General features: G+C 37.8%; 1 protein-coding gene across 5 annotated transcripts in view; it reads left to right on the top strand.

The window, feature by feature from the left end:
• WDR76 (WD repeat domain 76) overlaps positions 1-14,803 on the top strand; it is a 66,238-nt gene extending 51,435 nt beyond the window's left edge. For all 5 annotated transcript variants that reach the window (XM_024115619.3, XM_024115615.3, XM_024115597.3 and 2 more), the window contains 4 exons: positions 4,766-4,983; positions 5,580-5,732; positions 7,350-7,403; positions 13,483-14,803. In XM_024115619.3, the coding sequence (XP_023971387.1) occupies positions 4,766-4,983; positions 5,580-5,732; positions 7,350-7,403; positions 13,483-13,738 (681 nt within the window). In that variant the 3' untranslated portion in view covers positions 13,739-14,803. The remainder of the gene's footprint in view (positions 1-4,765; positions 4,984-5,579; positions 5,733-7,349; positions 7,404-13,482) is intronic.
• The last annotated feature ends 4,961 nt before the right edge of the window (positions 14,804-19,764 follow it).

Genomic DNA, 19,764 nt, shown 5'->3' with positions numbered 1-19,764 from the left:
GCGGTACGCGGGCCTCCCTCTGCCGTGGCCTCTCCCGTTGCGGAGCACAGGCTCCGGATGCGCAGGCCCAGCGGCCATGGCTCACGGGCCCAGCCACTCTGCGGCACGTGGGATCCTCCCAGACCGGGGCGCGAACCCGGTTCCCCTGCATCGGCAGGCGGATGCGCAACCACTGTGCCACCAGGGAAGCCCCTATCATCTCTTATATGCCATGTATAGCTGATGGTAAAGAGATTAGCTCAGCTGTTTTTATATGGTGAAGTTAGAATGAAAAACTGCCATTCGATGTCATATAATTGTACTCTGGCAAGAAATGGACACCTAGGCGGTTTCATTCAGAACATCTTAGGCCGGGTTTATTCATAACCACCTGTTGAGGATAAGGTCTTTTCCTGGGCTAGTCTACCCCCTGCAAGGTAAGATTAAGTTGAAGTTTAAGAATAGTTGAAAGATGTTGGTCTCATACTCGTGACCGTCCATCCTCCCAGAGATAGTCTACCAAGTTAACCAGACTACTTACCCCTTGGAGGTTTTCAAATTGGTTTGATCTCTGGTTGGGTAGGCCAGAAGCTTCCAAAGGCCCGAGGAATCTTCACAATATTGGATCCCAGTGATTACATTTTGGTCTACTACTTAAATATCTACTACTTAGTGTTACAACAAACATATTTCAAGTGAGCTTTCAGATTTGCTTAACCATATCAGATTTCCTCATTAGAATTCCTACAAATCAAACTCTTTTTTATATGGATTTTAATCTTTGTGAAATTTAGGATGGTTTAGATGTAGGTTTTCATTCTTTAGCTTATTTCGAGTGGGACTTTTAAAGTTTTTAGAGGTCCTCAGTATAAGAGCATTTTATATGTGATAGACAATGAAAAAAACAGGGTATCATCACTGATTATGGCTTATCATCATAAATACTAATTGATGATCTAATTTTATGCCTTAATTTTTTTATGTAAGCCAGTACTCAAAGTTAACACATTCTGTCTTTGTAATTATTCTAATATTCTATGTATAGATGATTCATAATTACTTATAAAAGAGTTTTTAACTAACTGTTTTAATAGCTATAGTATAATACATAACTGCTTTTGTTCTTCACTGAACTCATAAAATGATCTTTCTTACAGTTGGAAAGGCTTTTTCTCTCTTCTTGAGAGCTAATAGTTTTTGGATTTTCTTTTAAAAATGAGGATGTTTAATTTCTTTTAAGTCTGTTTTTAACCATATGAAAAAAAGACTTTTTAAGACTGTTAATGTGTTGCTGGTCAGACTTTATTTCCTAATTACTGACAATTGGAAGAAACACAGTTTCTTTTTTTACTGGTGTCTTTGCTTTTTTTTTCTTTTAATTTCTGTTTTTACCTTTTTAAAAATAGGTTTTTAAGAGCAACACTGATATTTAAAATCCTTATTGGAAGTGGATGGGCTATTAATCATGGATTAAATGAAATAATTTTTGTGAAAAGTCCTCTTTAAACTGTTTAATGGTAGCACTTTGGTTATTAATGCATACCATATAGTTATGTATGCAAGTCACATCCTGTATTTGTTTATATTCTTACAGGAAGGTTGGAGTTTGAAATTTGAAGATACAGCTATGTTTTATCAGCCACTTAATAATAACTGATTGTACTTATTTTTTAATACAACTTAGTTGAGATATGTAATTCACATACCATTCGATTCACCCATTTAAAGTGTAAAAGTGTAAATTTTTTTTTTTTGGTGGTATGCAGGCCTCCCCCTGCCGTGGCCTCTCCCGTTGCGGAGCACAGGCTCCGGACGCGCAGGCCCAGCGGCCATGGCCCACGGGCCCAGCCGCTCCGCGGCATGCGGGATCCTCCCAGACCGGGGCGCGAACCCGGTTCCCCTGCATCGGCAGGCGGACGCGCAACCACCACACCACCAGGGAAGCCCTTAAAAGTGTAAATTTAAAGTGTAAATTTAAAGTGTAAAGTATAAAAGTTAAAGTGTAAAATTCATTTAAAGTGTAAAATTCAGTGGTTTTTAGTGTATTTATAGGGTTGTGAAACTGTTACCACAATCTAATTTTAGAATACTTATCACCTCCAAAAGAAACCCCTTGCTTATCAAGTACTGCCGATTTCCCCTTTTGCCCTAGAAAACCACTAATCTACTTTCTGTGTCTACAGATTTGCCTGTTCTGGACATTTCATATAAAAGGAATTATACAGTTTATAGTCTTTTGTGACTGGCTTCTATACTTAGCGAATGTTTTCAAGGTTCATGCGTGTTGTAGAATGTGTCAGTACTTCATTCTTTTTAATGGCTGAATAGTATTCCCTTGTGTGGCTATACCACATTTTACACATCCATTCATTAGTTGATGAACAATTGGGTTGTTTCTATTTTTAACTATTATGAATAATGCCATTATGACCATTCATGCACAAGTTTTGTGTGCTTTCATTTCTCTTGGGTATATACCTAGGAGTGTAATTGCTGGGTCATATGGTAACTCTATGTTTAACATTCTGATGAACTGCCAAGCTGTTTCCCAAACTGGCGTCACCATTGTACATACTCATCAGCAATATGTGAGGGTTCCCATTTCTCCACATCTTTTCCAACGCTTGTTGTTGGTGAGTATAGCCAACCTCGTGGGTATGAAGTGGTATCTCGTTTTGATTTGCGTTTCCCTAATGATTAATGATGCTGAGCATGTTCATCTGCTTATTGGTCATTTGTAATTATTTAGAGAAATTTGGATCTTTTGCCTATTTTTTAATTGGGTTATCTGTGTTTTCAGTATTGAGTTTTAAGAGTTATCTACTTATTTATTTTTTTAAAAGTCAGGTTTCTTGAGGTATACAGTACATATTGTAAAATTTACCTTTGTTAGGTGTGCAGTTTTATAAGTTTTGGCAAATTGTATATACCTGTTTAACCACCACTGCAATCAAGACATAAAAAATTTCCATCACCTGGAAAAATTACCTCATGACCCTTTGTAGTCAGTCCTCTTCCCCTTCCTGAAGCCGCTGGCAACCACTGATGTGATTACTGTCCCTATAATTTTGCCTGTTCTAGAATGTCAAGTAAATGGAATCAAATGGTGTGTAGCTTTTTGTGTCTGGCTTTATTTACCTAGCATAATGTTTTTAAGATTCATCCATGATATTGCATGTATCAGTAATTTGCTTCTGATACTACTGATTGAACAATTACCTTGTGTTAGGTACTAACCTGAGTGTGCTTTATATATATTATTAAGCCTAATAACACCCTATGAAATAGGTAATGTTCTCCCCATTTAACAGTTGAAAAAACTGAGGTAAAGAGGTTTATTAGCTTGCTGAAGGACATAAATGGCAGAACTAGAATTTGCACTTGAGCCTCTCTGACTCCAAATCCCCTGCACTTAACTATTTTAATATAATGACTGAATACTTCAAGTTTCATTTGTGTATATTGGGCTTTCTTTGGTATAGGGGTTGGGATACCTTTGGTGTATTAATTTGTTAATCTCAGTTTATAGTAATACTTGTTATTAAAACTAAAATCAGTAGCAATTCATGATTCAGTGATAAGAATTATGGTAATTCTCTCTTGAGTACTGACACATTCTACAACATTTATTTTTTATTCCTTATATGTGTGAGCCCTGAGCCCAAAGTAATAATATTGTGGATTGTAAGTGATTGAAAAGTTATAACAATGATACATGTTCATGATAAAATATTTACAGTAGGGGACTTCTGTGGTGGTCCAGTGATTAAGAATCTGCCTTCCAATGCAGGGGACGCGGGTTTGATCCCTTGTCGGGCAACTAAGATCCCACACGCCGCAGGGCAACTAAACCTGCATGCCGCAACTAGAGAGAAGCCTGCAATGAAGACCCAGTGCAACCAAAAAACCCCACAAACTTACAGTAAATAGGGTGTGCAAACTAAATCTGCCCTTTCCCCATTCCCACTCTCCCGAAGTAACCTTTGTATTTTTGTTGTATGCCTCCAGAAAGTACACATATACTTATAAGCATATAGATACAGATTTTTTTCTTTGTGCTAATGGGTTCACACTATATACATACTTTTTTGCAACTTGCTTTTTTCATTTACTAGTATATTTTGGACAGTTAATAGCACAAATCTACCTCATTCTTTTTTTAGCATTGCATGGTATTTCAAAGTAGAGATGTACCATCATGATTTAACCAGATCTTTTTTGGTAGACATTTAGGTTGCTTTTTATTGCTGTTATAAGCAGTCTGGCAGCAAGCATCCTTATATATATCTTAGTGAAATTACTGGGTCAGAGGGTATGTATAAGCATTAAATATTTTGATAGACGTGTCCTGATTGCTGTAAAAATTTTGTATCTGTTTACACTTCCACCAAGAGTAGGTGAGCATTCAAGCCATATACCTTGCACTTAGTTGGCAAAGTTACTTGGTATATTAAGGTATTTCAACTGGGTAAGATTCAGATTTAGTCCATTTCCTAGTAAGTTTCACAGGGTAGATCTGCATCTGATGTTTATTGGATTTAAGAGATTTGGAATGTAGCCCTGACATGGGTGGATGGGCTGTTGAGTGCAGTCTCACAGCTGATCAGTGCCTTAGTTTCCATCTAAGGGGATTACCATTTTGCCCTATGCTTCTTGTGGGGATCATGGGAGGATAAATGAGGTTATTTGGGTTAAGTGTTTTGTTACTCTCTTTGCAAAGAATTTATGCGTTGGCTTTCTTTAAAAGAAGAGTGTTACATAAGTTGATTGTTACTTATATCCTTAGGTATATAGAGATGAAAGAAGTAGCTTTTCCTCCTTTGACTTCTTGGCAGAAGATGCCTCCACTTTAATAGTAGGTCACTGGGATGGAAGTATGTCACTAGTGGATAGGCGGACGCCTGGAACTTCTTGTGAGAAACTTATCAATTCTTCTTTGAGCAAAATAAGAACTGTACATGTCCACCCAGTGCATAGACAGTATTTTATCACTGCGGGATTAAGGTATGTCCTTCATGAAATTTTATGATTTAGGCCTTTTAACGTTAGGAATAATGTTTTAGTTTGGTGGTCAAAGACTTCTGACTTTTTTTGTGATACCCACAGACCAAATAATTTTTCTTTCTACACTGATTGAGCATTTTTGTGTTTTTTTTGAACGTGATTTTTTTTTAAATGAGAGATTCTTTTGGATTTAATAAATAGCACAAGTGTTGAAACAAATATACATTTTTGTTTTCCTTGGCCTCATGCGTTTACTTCTAGTCTTTTGAGAAGAATGTACAGAAAAAATATAAAAGTTCCATGTGACCTATAACGTCTTGGTCTATGTTAACTTTTTTCTTGGATAGATAAGAAAACCAGCTAGAATCTTGTCTCTCTATACCCACCTGGTTACATATATATGCTATAATTTTGAAAATTTTCTTATTTTTTACTCTATACCAGTATTTTTAACATTAATATAGAAGATTAGAGGGTTCTGTCTTAACTGTTCTTCAATGTAGTGAGTATTTGAGTGTCTAATTTATGTTCAGTGCTATTATAGAGTCTTACTATGTGTACTGTGACAACACTGAGAATTATTCCTCCTGTTACAGGGATATTCATATTTATGATGCAAGGTGCCTGAATCCCAGTAGAAGCAAGCCTTTGATTTCTTTGACTGAACACACAAAGAGCATCGCTTCTGCCTATTTTTCACCTCTTACTGGTAACAGAGTAGTAACCACATGTGCTGATTGTAAGCTGAGGTAAATTGGGAAGACAGAAATACTTGTTAAGGAATCTAGAGTCTGTAGTTACTGTGTTAAACAGTAGCTTTGTTGACTATCGCTCCTTATTAAATCACTAGTGTTATTGTTTCATAGTCATGTCTAGGTTCCCAAAGATCAATGACCTGTACTTAATGGCTTTTCAGCAGTTTTGGGATTTGTAGATTTCCTTGAGATTGGCAAGGAAGGTCTATAGCTACCCTGGAGAGTGATGTCAGTCTTTGCTTTTAGCACTGAAATCTGATGGAAATCAGGCTTGTGATATCTTGGAAGAGAGATAATTTTAGCATAGGGAGAAGCTCTTACTTTGGAGATAGTGGGGTCTACCCCACAAGTGAAGAGCTGAATCGAAGTTGCAGAGCCCCAGGAGGGCAGGCAGAAAAGGTAGCAAAAATTGGGCTTCTATACAAACTACTGGATACAATTTTATGGTTTTAGCTTTGATACCTTTCTATAGCTACTTCCTAAAAATGGATTTTAAAATGTAATATAAACCAATTGAACAAAAATAGAAAATAATGCCAATTAAAAAAGATGTGGAGAATGTTAATGCAACCACAAAGGAAATGATTTTGTTCTCTTCTAAAATCCCTGATTTTGCTTAATATTGCAAGCAATTCTCTGTTTATGCGAGTTTTACCTTAAGTGATTTTGGAATTTGTTCATTATTCATTCAACAAGTATCTGTTAAATGTATACTGTGGGCCAGGCTCTAGAAAGGCACCTAATTTCTGTTTAGACCCATCTATTGGGAAGAACATGGTTTATAGTGTGTGACAGGTACCCAGTTAATTCCTAGTAAAGTGTGTAAGCATTACCAGGTAATACATTAAGAGATTTAGTCACCAGACAGTGGCAACCCGGTGTCCCCTTTCCACCCATGCAGTTTTCTTTGTCTTAAGGGCTACTTATTTGTCCCATTCCTGTTCATTTGCACTGCAGAGTTTACTCTTGTTACATTAGCCATTAGTGATTTGGCTTTCCAGTAATCTAATTAGTTAATAAGCTCTAGTGCCAAGAAGTTTCAGTGGAATAGCTAGGCACAGGGAGAAGGGGGAGGTGGTGATGATTCGGTTCGTTTCTGTCTGCCAGGGTACCTAGTGGAGGCTTCTGGATTCCTCCAGTTGCCCCACAAGAACTCCTCCCCTTGGTCACTGGACAGTCGTAGTCTCACCAGAATCTGGAAGTGACACTATCACGCCCTCAACTGATGAGTCTCCCTTGATACATGCATGCACTTTTAGGTTATTTTTGCATTTTCAGACTACATCCCTTATGTATGACCTATATTACTGTGAATCTGAATATAGAGTCTAGATTATCACTTTAGAATGTACATTTAAGTTTGGAGTAATAATGTCTAAATAAGTAATTTCCACACTAAACTATAAGCACTGAATTTTATAATATTCTTTGTAACTTTTGTAAATATATTAGCTGAGGTTTGTTAAGCCTGATCCTATATATTTAAAGATAACAGTCATATTTCATATCATGAACCAGTGAAAAGCTTGTCAAATACACTGATAATATTTCAGAAAATTTTCAAGAAACAATAAAGAGTGTGCTCCTTTATTCTTGCTCTTTATTTTGTAGAATCTTTGACAGCAGCTGTATATCCTCGAAGATTCCTCTTCTCACCACCATCAGGTAGGTTTCCATGTGCCAAATAAAGTAGACCCTGGATTACTATGCGGTTTTTGTTGGAGTGCATACATTGGACATCTGATTGTCAAGGAGATGTAATAGGTCTGATTTTGTATTACAATGTTCCAGTGTTGTTGCTAGTTCCTATCCTATACAGAAGGGTTCTTGCTTCCAGGTTTCCTGTTTCTGTAAAGAGGTTCAATCTCTTTTAGTCAGTAGCTGTTCTCTGCCTCTGGGTGGTTAATTTTGGTTAAGGTGAGTGACTTTATTCCAACCTGAATTACTCATGTTATCCTATTGAGACTTACTTGCTGGTGAAGCTAGCTGAAGCTCTGTTTATTTGCACCTGTTTGTTCAGGGCTTGGAGGGCTTCCCCACCTTCCCACTTACTTTGTTTGGTTACCCTTTTTTTGCATCTGCTACTTTTAATGTATGTATTTTACATCAAACTTTATGCAATGTCTTCTTCCTAGACATACCTCTTTATTAGTATTTATGAAGTTGGGGACAGGGTGTGCAATGTATGTTGATTGTTGCTTCATGAGTTTTATAGTCTATAGAGGCTATATTTAAGCATGTTTGTTTTCTTTTTCACAGAATTTCCCTCTTTTTTCCTTTTTCAAACTTTATCAATTCTAGTTTATTGGTTTCTAATGCATATTTAAAAAAAATTATCTAGTGTGATGATTCAGAGGTCAGTAGAGACAGGGTCATTGAGTGGCAGAGGGAAATGTGGTTCTCCATTGTTCGTACTTCTTTAGTAAGAAAGGGTTGCTAATGGTGTTACAATATAGGGAATAAAAAGGCAGTGCTTTGTTTTTTGCTTTGATAGTCTATATAGTCTATATTTGCCCCAAATATATAGCCTATATAGTCTATATTTATAAATATAGTCTATATTTGGGGCAGTAAAGAGCCCCAAATATATTTAAAAAAATTTTTTTACTTTATTTTTAGTTGTGGTTATAAACACATAAATTAACCATCTTAACTATTTATATGTATACAGTGCAATAGTGTTAGGTATATTCACATTGTTGTGCAGCAGACTTCTAGAATTTTTTTATCTTGCAAAACTGAAACTGCCCCTTAAACATTAATTCCTCTTTCCCCCTTTGCCCAGACCTTGGCAACCATCTTTCTACTTTCCATTTCTATGATTTTGACTACTATAGATACTTCATATGAGTGAAATCATACAGTATTTGTCATTTTGTGACTGGTTCATTTCACTTAGCATAATGTCCTCGATGTTCATCCATATTCTAGCATGTGACAAGATCTCTTGTTTAATTTTTTAAAATTAATTTATTATTTCCCGTATTTGCCCGTAGGTTCTACACAACCATTTCTTTTTTTTTTCTTATATTCCATATATATGTGTTAGCATAGGGTATTTGTTTTTCTCTTTCTGACTTACTTCACTCTGTATGACAGGCTCTAGGTACGGGAATAAAGACACAGACCTACTAGAGAATGGACTTGAGGATATGGGGAGGGGGAAGGGTAAGCTGTGACAAAGTGAGAGAGTGGCATGGACATATATACACTACCAAACGTAAAATAGATAGCTAGTGGGAAGCAGCCGCATAGCACAGGGAGATCAGCTAGGTGGTTTGTGACCACCTAGAGGGGTGGGATAGGGAGGGTGGGAGGGAGGGAGATGCAAGGGAGAAGAGATATGGGAACATATGTATATGTATAACTGATTCACTTTGTTATAAAGCAGAAACTAACCATTGTAAAGCAATTATACTCCAATAAAGATGTTAAAAAAATTAATTTATTTTTGGCTGTGTTGGGTCTTCGTTGCTGCTCACGGGCTTTCTTTAGTTGAGGCGAGTCGGGGCTACTCTTCATTGTGGTGCGCTGGCTTCTCATTGCAGTGGCTTCTCTTGTTGCAGAGCACGGGCTCTAGGCGCATGGGCTTCAGTAGTTGTGTCACACGGACTCAGTAGTTGTGGCTTGAGGGCTCTACAGCCCGGGCTCAGTGGTTGTGGCACGTGGGCTTCGCTGCTCCACGGCATGTGAGATCTTCCTGGACCAGGGACTGAACCCATGTCCCCTGCATTGGCAGGTGGATTCTAAACCACTGTGCCACCAGGGAAGTCCCTTCCTCTTTTAAAGGCTGCATAATATTCCACTGTATGTATGTGCCACATTTTCTTTATCCATTCATCTGCTGACAGACATTTTGATGGTTTCTACCTCTTGGCTATTGTGAATAATGCAGTGGACAAATGGGTGTAAAGATATCTCTTTAAGATCCTGCTTTGAATTCTTTTGGATATATACCCAGAAGGGGGATTTTGATGGATCATCTGATAATTCTATTTTTAATTTTTTGAGGAACCTTTGTACTGTTTTTCCATAGCAGCCAAACTATTTTACATTCCAGTAGTGCACCAGGTTCTAATTTCTCTTTATATGCATCAACACTTACTGTCTGTTCTTTTGTTAGTGATTATCCTAAGGAGGTAATATCTCATTGTGGTTTTGATTGCATTTCTCTAATGATTAGTGATGTTAAACATCTTTTCATTTGCTTGTTGGCCATTTGTGTATCTTTGTTGGAGAACTGTCTATTCAAGTCTTTTGCCCGTTTTTGAATTGCATAATTTTTGTTGTTGTTGAGTTATAGGAAGTCCTTACATATTCTGCATATTAACCCCTTATCAAATATATGATTCGTGAATATATCCTACCATTTTGTGGGTTGCCTTTTCACTCTGTTGATTGTTTCCTTTGATGCACAGAGTTTTTAAGTTTGATGTAGATTTGTCTGTTTTTGCTTTTGTTGCCTGTGCTTTTGGTGTCATATCAAAGAAATCATTGCTAAATCCAGTGTCCTGAAACTTTCCCCCTGTGTTTTCTTCTCTGTTTTATTAATAGTTTCAGGTCGTATGTTTAGGTCTTTAATCCACTTTGAGTTAATTTTTGTATATAAGATTATTGTACAACTTTACTCTTTTGAATGTGGATATCCAGTTCTCCCAGCACCATTTGTTGAAGAAACTGTCCTTTTCCCATTTTGTGGTCTTGGCACCCTTGTTGAATATCATTTGACCATGTACATGTACATTTATGGGATCTATTCTGTTCTACTGGTCTGTAGTGTCTGTCTTTATACCAGTACCACACTGTCATGATTACTGTTGCTTTGTAGTATGTTTTGAAATCTGGAAATATGAGGCTCCCAATTTGGTTCTTTATTTTTTTAAATTTTTGGCTGCATTGGGTCTCCGTTGCTGTGTGTGGGCTTTTCTCTAGTTGCGGCGAGCAGGGGCTACTCTTCGTTGTGGTGTGCGGGCTTCTCATTGCAGTGGCTTCTCTTTGTTGTGAAGCATGGGCTCTAGGTGCACGGGCTTCAGTAGTTGCGGCATGCAGGCTCAGTAGTTGTGGCTTGTGGGCTCTAGAGCGCAGGTTCAGTAGTTGTCATGCATGGGCTTAGTTGCTCTGCAGCATGTGGGATCTTCCTGGACCAGGGCTTGAATGCATGTCCCCTGCATTGGCAGGTGGATTCTTAACCACTGCGCCACCAGGGAAGTCCTTTTCTTTTTAGAGATTATTTTGACTGTTTGTAGTTCCTTGAATTTCCATATCAATTTTAGGATTGTTTTTCTATCTCTGTAAAACATGCCATTGGGATTTTCATAGGGATTGCATTGATTGAATTCTATAGGTCACTTTGGGTAGTATAGACATTTTAACAATATTAAGTCTTCCAGTCCATAATCACAATGTCTTTCCATTTATTTGTGTCTTCTTTGGTTTGTTTTAGTAATGTTTTGTAGTTTTCAGTATACAAATCTTTCACATCTTTGGTTAAATTTATTCCTAAATATTTTATTCTTTTTTATGCTGTTGTAAATGGGATTGTTTTCTTAATTTCCTTTCTGGATTGGTCATTCTTAGTGTGTAGAAATGCAACTGATTTTTGTGTGTTGATTTTTGTATCCTGTAAATTTGCTGAAATCGTTTTTTTGTGTGTTTGTAGAGTCTTTAGTCCTACCCAGTTTTCTAGTCCTACCAAATTTCCAATACTATGTTGAATAGACATGGCAAGAGTAGGCATCCTTGCCTTTTACCACATCTTACAGGAAAAGCTTTCAGTTTTTCATCGAGTATTATGTTAGCTGTGGGCCTTTCCTATATGGCCTTTATTATGTTGAGATAGTTTTTGTCTATTCCTAGTTTGTTGAGTGTTTATCATGAAAGGGTATTGAATTTTGTCAAATGATTTTTCTGTACTGGTTAAGAGGATGTTATGATTTTTGTCCTTCATTCTGTTAATGTGGTATATTACATTAACTGAGTTTTATATGTTGAACCATCCTTGCATCCCAGGTATAAATTCAACTTGGTCATGGTGTATAATCCTCTTAATGTGCTGTTGAATTTGGTTTGCTGGTATTTTGTTGTGAATTTTTGCATTAATATTCATCAGGAATATTAGTCTGTAGGCTTTTTTTTTTTTTTGTCTTGTAGGTTCCTTGTCTGGCTTTGGAATCAGGGTAGTGTTGGCCTCACAGAATGAATTGGGAAGTGTTCCCTCCTCTTCAATTTTTTGGAAGAGTTTGAGAAACACTGGTGTTAATTCTTCTTTAAATGTTAGGTAGAAATCTCCAGTGAAGCCATCTGGTCCTGGGATTTTTTTGTTGGGAGGTTTTTGGTTATTATTTTAATCCCCTTACTAGTTATAGTTCTATTTAGATTTTCTATTTCTTCATGATTCAGTCTTGGTAAATTGTATGTGTCTGGGGATTTTTAAAAAATAATTAATTAATTAATTTTTTGGCTGTGTCGGGTCTTAGTTGCAGCACGTGGGATCTTCATTGAGGCATGCAGGATCTTTCATTGAGGTGTGCAGGCTTCTCTCTAGTTGTGGCATGCAGGCTTCTCTCTAGTTGCGGCATGTGGGTTTTCTTTTCTCTAGTTGTGGCGTGCAGACTCCAGAGCGTGTGGGCTCTGTAGTTGTGGTGCCTGGGCTTAGTTGCCCCTCAGCATGTGGGATCTTAGTTCCCCCACCAGGGATCGAACCCGTGTCCCCTGCATTGGAAGGCAGATTCTTTACCACCGGACCACCAGGGAAGTCCTTTGTCTGGGAATTTATTCATTTTTTCTGGATTGTCCAGTTCATTCGTGTATAATTGTCCATAGTATTATAATCCTTTTAATTTCTGTGACATCAGTTATAATGTCCCATTTTCATTTCTTATTTTAGTGATTTGCATTTCCTCTTTTTTTTCTTAATCTAGCTAAGGGCTTGTCAATTTTGTTGATCTTTTCAAAAAACCAACTCCTAGTTTATTTTTTTCTGTTTTTTTCTATTCTATAATTCATTTATCTGTGCTCTAATCTTTATTATTTCCTTCCTTCTGCTGTCTTTTGGTTTTGTTTGTTCTTTTTCTAGTTCCTTGAGGTGTAGTTAGATTGTTGATTTTTAGATCTTTCTTCTTTTCTCATGTTTACTGCTATAAATTTCCCTCTTACTATTGCTTTCACAGCATCCCATAGATTTTGGTAGGTTGTGTTTTCATTTTTATTTGTTTGCAGATATCTTCTAATTTCCCTTGTGATTTCTTCTTTGAGCTCCAGATGTATTTTTAACTTTAAGGTTGTATGGAATATAAAATGATTTCAGGGTTTGGTTATTAGGGGAATACAAATATGGGAAATAGCAGATCCTGTTAAAACAGCAAAAACCTAGATTATATATTTCTTTGTTCTAGGTCTTCTTCTGTTTCCATGTGCTAAAAAAAGGAGGGGAGTCCATTGAGCTAGTAAATAGTGAACAAAAAAGGTGCCATTTCAATAGACATTTAGTGACCATCCACTGAGCACAAACCACTATACCCAGCACTGGAGATTAAAAAATGCAGAATACATCATCTCTGTCCTGAGTTTCAGTCTTGCATGAAGGATGAGATTAGGTTGTTGGTGACGCAGTAACTTAATGAAAAGAAACTTGGCAGAGAATATCAGCATTTAGGAGCAATGCCATCTTTACCCTCTGCCCATGCTACCTGGAGTTATTTAACACTACTGTCCTTTAAAAAAATCGTTTTTTTTTTTTCACTAGGCACAACACCATTACTGGGAGATGGCTGACCAGGTTCCAAGCTGTGTGGGACCCTAAACAAGAAGACTGTATCATAGTCGGCAGCATGGCCCATCCACGGCGAGTGGAAATCTTCCATGAGAGAGGAAAGTGGGTGCACTCTTTTCTTGGTGGAGAATGCCTTGCCTCTGTGTGTTCCATCAACGCTATGCACCCAACTCGGTATATTTTGGCTGGAGGTAACTCCAGTGGGAAGATACATGTTTTTATGAATTAAGAAAGTTGCGGAGTTTTTGGTTTGACAACACTGATTTGTTCAAATTAATCAGTGTCTAAGGAGCCCAGTAATTCACGTGGCTTAGTCTGTTTACTTGGTAATATGTTCTATTTTTAGCAAATATAAAATTGCTTTGTTAATAAGAACTGTGAGCAGAAGGTACTTTTAGGAAGAGAGAAGCCTTGGAGGTTGTTTCTATAGGATGGTGAGGGAATTAAAGGGGAGACTGTGATGGCTTCAGCACTTTTAATCAGGCAGAATGTTGAGAAATTCTAACATTATAAATTATAAAGCTTTGAGTGATCAGTATTTTGGTTGTTTTTGTGGTTTTGATTCTATAGTGATATATAGATTTGTGTTTTTTTTAATAGTTTGCAGTAAATATTTATTTCTAGACTCATACACTGGAAGGGGTCCTGAAAGGTCATCTAACTCAGTGACTTTGAAACTTTTGAGTTTTTAAACTGAGCACCTTTTTTCCCCCTTGCCTCTAAATTAAATCTTACATGAAATCCCAAGAAATTGCTGAGAAGCTTTGGTTCACTTGGGCAGGGCCTGTGTCTGTGTGTGTTGACCCTTTCCCTCCTGCTCCTCTGCATGGCTCCTGAGACACAGCCAAGGAATCCCAGGGCTTGTAGGCACAGGGTTTGGATCTACCTGATTGCTGTAATCCAGTATGAGATTACCTTCAGACCAGTGTTTCCCAGACTGTGGTTTGTAGCTGTTCACATGAAATCAGTTAAGTGGCCATGAACAGTGTTTACAAAAATGAAAAGGAGAGAAATAGTAAATAATAGCAAACATAATTAGAGTAAGTATTCTTTTGTGAAACTTAGTTCCATATGCATACATATTTGTAGGTATACATGCATACGTATATTCTGACGTAAAATATATTTCTTTATTACTGTGGTACTGTGGGTCATGGTTAAAGAAGTAAACCTGACTTAGAAAGTCACAGACAGCCTTATCTGTCCCTGTCTTTATACTCTCCAGAGGAGATTCAATAACCTGGGGAAGTGTTATGAAATATCATTTTTTGAATTTCTTCATAAATTTTTTTTTCAGAAGCTATGGCAATTTGAATGTGTCTGTTGTTGGATATTACTAAATCAGTGACTAATATTACTGTGTGACCTTACCTCTCCAACTTCTTCCATTGTTCTTCATTGCCAAACTACTACTGAAAGCCTATTGTAAATAGCTTCAGCAATATGTTTGACTTCTAAGAGGAAATATTATCTTTTCATAATTGTATATCACAGAAATAAAGTATGTATCATTTCCTTGAAGAAATTTTTTTCTTAAATAATTTCCTTCTCTGTAATTAAAGTCTAAATAAGTTTTGAGGCTTAGTTTATTAATAGGTTGTGGGTGTTTAGAAGGAATAGGATTTCTCTATTTTCTTGGTGATATGAATATAGGAATTGATAAGCAAGGTGGAAATATTAATTTATGAAATGCAAAAAGTAAGGTTATGTGAGGTTGAGGTATATTTAAACTGTCCTGGAAATAGTAAATGAAACCTTTAGGCTCCCTTTCCCTTTTCCACGCCACTTAATTTTACAGGTTCTAGAGTGGCCAGTTCTGTGGGAGTTGTTCTTTTAAGATGTTGAAAACTACTCTCAATCAAATTAGTACTGTCATTTAAGCTTTGAATACTTGGTGGTATACTTGGTGCTAATTGCCTGGCTTCTGCACTAAATGTTAGCAAATTCTTGATGTTTCTCACTTTTCTGGTTTCTTTTGCCATTGTAGCTTCATAAGCTGTGCTATTTATATCCCATTCTACTTAACAGAGTTCTGTCTTCTTGAGGCGGTGCAGGAAGGAGAGGAGGAGAGTGAGTGGGGGACTTGTTTCTTGGTCGTAAGCTCTATAAAGGAGCAATTGTTTAAATCTAGAAAGCACGTAAAGGACAGTTGCCTCCCTTAGGACATCCTTAAACTGTATTCTGTTGTGAAAGGCACTTCTCCCAGAGACTCGCTTAAAGCTGTGTGGCTTCTGTAATTATGTGTGTATTATGATTGCTCTCTCCCTTCCGGATAAACCTTTTTTGTTAGCTGGCCTTTATAACATCTCATAAGCATGTAAGCTCTGAATTCTCCTGTAGTTATTTTCTTTGAGATGCCTGACCTTTTTTAATGTGACGTTAAGGAGGAAGGAGATGATCTCATTTGGGGTGGATGGAGACGTGGTCAGACTAAGAGAGACTGCAAATGATTAGGAATTGATAGAATCTGAATTGCTTAAGACCCATTTTAGTATTCTGTCCTTTGAGTTAACCTTTCCACAGAGAAGACTTTGCAAAGGTAGTTCTCCAGGAAAGCAGAGAGCTTTAGGGCTGTGAATACAAAGGTTTAAATACTTTCAGCCAGTGTACAGTACATGAGAAGAGGAGGAGGGCAGAAACATGTGCCTTCTGTATCAAACTTGAGAGGAAGAAGTACATGCACTCTGTCATCAGATTCCAAAAACTTAGGCGTCTCGTTTGTTAGGCTGTCCCTTCTGATTTAGTGCTTTTGTTTTTCCTTGTTAGTACAGAGTTGATGGCCAGTAATGAGTTTTAGTTTTAAGACAGCATAGACCTATAATTCTGGTTCATGTGGCTGTAAATGTTTGACTTTTCAAATGAAAAGGTGGGAATTTTGTGAGGAAGATAATATTTAGCACAGTTACACAGAGCAAGGAGTAAAACATCTTAAGGTATGTTTTCCTAAAATGGAAGCTGTGCAAGAGGAAATGTTTTAAAAGTATCTTTTGTGCATTTTACTCCACTCCCATCAGCATGTTGTAGGGGTAGAGGAAGCCTGTTCATGAGCTAAAACCAGAAGTGTGTTCAGGTGCAGAGGGGCTTGGTTGTGGTTGAGGCACCCTAAGCAGGGGCCTTGAAAGGATGTGTGCATAGGTGAGTCATTAGTTGTCCAAAGAAGGGCTATAGGGACTTCCCTGGTGGCACAGTGGTTAAGAATCCGCCTGCCAATGCTGGAGACCCGGGTTCGAGCCCTGGTCAGGGAAGCTCCCACATGCCATGGAGCAACTAAGCCAGGGTGCCACCACTACCGAGCCTGCGTTCTAGAGCCCATGAGCCACAACTACTGAGCCCACGTGCCATGACTACTGAAGCCCACATGCCTAGAGCCCGTGCTGCACAACAAGAGAAGCCACTGCAATGAAAAGCCTGCACACCGCGACGAAGAGTAGCCCCTGCTCGCCGCAACTAGAGAAAGCCCGTGCACAGCTACGAAGACCCCAGTGCAGCCAAAAATAAATAAATTTATTATTTTTTAAAAAAGGGCTGTAGCTGTAAGTCTGTAGGATCATGGGAAACCACTTGCATCCAGTGGTTCTCATGCTTTTTTACTCTTCAGATCACTTTAAGCAGAGACTCCTGTCATTAAAAAAAAAACAACCTCCCTGGGGACAGGGCACTGGATATCATTTTATTTTTTTATTAATTAACATTTTTGGCTACATTGGGTCTTCGTTGCTGCACATGGGCTTTCTCTAGTTGCAGCGAGCAGGGGCTACTCTTTGTTGTGGTGTGCGGGCTTCTCATTGCAGTGGGTTCTCTTGTTGTGGAGCACTGGCTCTAGGTACACGGGCTCTAGAGCACAGGCTCAGTAGTTGTGGTGCACGGGCTTAGTTGCTCCATGGAATGTGGGATCTTCCCGGACCAGGGCTTGAAGCCATGTCCCCTGCATTGGCAGGTGGATTCTTAACCACTGCGCCACCAGGGAGGTCCCTGGATATCATTTAAAGGTAATAGGAACCTCTTAAAATTTGGAAGTAAGTGACATAACCTGATCAGTTCTTTAGGAAGATGATCTAGTGGCAGAATGGAGGGTTGGAGGGCAGGTAGAAGTGAAAATAGGAAGATTAGATAATAAGCTAGTACAGTGGATCCTAGTCTCACCTTTATCCTCATGGAATTTAGAAGACCATTACCAGTCCATAGCCACAGAGTGATGGTTACAGAATCAGATGAGATAGTATTAAAGGAATGTATGTTGTTAAGTTGTAAATATGAGGTTTGTAATTGTAGTGGTGATATCATTCTGTTCCCTTCATAGGAAGTGTTTGCTGTTCTCTCTCTTACTCCAGGCTTATGAACACTGGTGCAGAAGCTGGACCATCTAGATTCTCCTTTGGGCTCTGAGACTGTGTGTAACCTTGGGAAAATCATTTCTTGGTTTTCCTCATCAGAAAAATGTGGTCCAATTCAGCTCCAAAATTTTTCCACACTTACAACTTCTAAGTTCTTAATAGTATTTATTTTGGGAGGAAGAACAAGGATAATAGATGGCTATAAACAAAATGATTATTTAAAATAATTCCAGTTGCAGAGAGCAGTCAGCTATGTAAATCCCACTGGTATCCTTTTATCTATGTGTTGTTAATTTTAAGGAGGAGAAAGTGAGATAGGCTGTAAGTTAAAAAAAAAAAGAGTCCACTCTTCTATGATATTTAAATATTTATTTACGTTTAAAAATAATTTTCATGGCACCAGTGATTTTATGCTAACTACATACTGCATATGTAGAAAAAAGTACATTGCTTTGAAGGAAAATGTAACTTAGAATTTTTGGCACACAAAAGTTTAACAACTATATATTTTTTTAATGAAACTAAGAAATTCACATTTGCAGGTAGTTTACCTTCTACTGCTTAAAGATGCAGTACACTATTCTTTAGTAAGAGTTTTATTTCCTCTGATAGATGAAGCTATGGAAACCACTGCTTTTTCTACAATGAGATCAAAACTAATTTTGAGAGAAAATAGGAGACATAGTGGAACACAGTAAAATCAGGTTAAAAACTTGAACAATTTTTAATGATGGGGAGATACCAAAAAAGACTAGTCACCAACAAAGGAAGTTTGTTATTCAAGCACTATTTGAAAAGCAAATTGAAGGAAACTTTTCTATCTATATTTTTGTGGGATAAGCCCTGGAAAAAAATAACCCAAAAGTTTCTGTTCAGAGAGCAAAATCCAGCTGTAGGAAGTAGTATGGACTGTTGTACTGTTAGAACTCTAGACACGAGTACATACCAGGATATGGAATACTGCATCTTTCTTTAATGTGAATATGAAAGGTCAGAGTCGAGGCTATCACTCACTGCATAGAAACACCATATTCTACAGACTGAGGTAGGAACACTACACTAAAAGGTAATCTGCTATGTTGCATAAGACAGTAGATATCCAGGTTAAAACCAGCCCCCCTATTTCCTGACAGCCTTTTTCTTCTCTGAGTCTACTTTTTACTCCAATCCTGTGCTAATAAAGCCTTTCCTGTGTAGATGACAAGTGGCAGTGGCTAGTTGGTTCTAAGCAATCCCTAACCTTTACTAGGATCTCCCTCAGTTTTTGTCTTGTCACTTTGAAAATAGATGTTTGTAATTCTGCCCAAATTGTTGCTGGTATGGAAATGATCACACAGGCCCTCTTCCATGCTTAGATTCTGGCTGCGTTATAGCATTCCAGCGCTTGATCTTGCTCATCTTGGCATTTGCTGGTTGGTTGTTCGAGCACCCTTTAAACAAGCAACCCCAGTGCCTCTACTAGGAAATGATCCTGGATCTTTAACACATGTCAGGAATTTGAGCAGAGCTGACCCTCTTTCTGCTTACACACTGGTAAGGAGCAGTTTTATTGTCTAGATCGGGGTTGGCAAATTATGGCCTGTGGGCTAAATTCAGCTGTCTGTTTTTATAAATAAAAATGTTATTGGAACACAGCTTTGCTCCTTTGTTTATGTATTACCTATAGCTGTTTTGTGATAAGATGGCAGAGTTGAGTAGTTGCCAAAGAGTATGGCCCACAAAACCAAAATAAAAAATATTTACTATCTATCTGGCACTTTACAGAAGAAGTTTGCCGACCCCTGGTCTAGATAAAAGGGCAATTAAAATTTCGAAACACAGCACCACCCCCAACCTTAAAAAAGGAAAAACTCCGTTTATTCTATGGCTATTAGATTCTATATATGGACATGGTTCTGCTGTCTCAGAGGACAAACTAGGG

The sequence above is a fragment of the Physeter macrocephalus genome, chromosome 11 (genome assembly GCF_002837175.3).
Source record: "Physeter macrocephalus isolate SW-GA chromosome 11, ASM283717v5, whole genome shotgun sequence".
Taxonomy (NCBI): domain Eukaryota; kingdom Metazoa; phylum Chordata; class Mammalia; order Artiodactyla; family Physeteridae; genus Physeter; species Physeter macrocephalus.
Note: the sequence above shows the minus strand (reverse complement) of the source record. Positions and strands in the feature narration are given on the sequence as shown.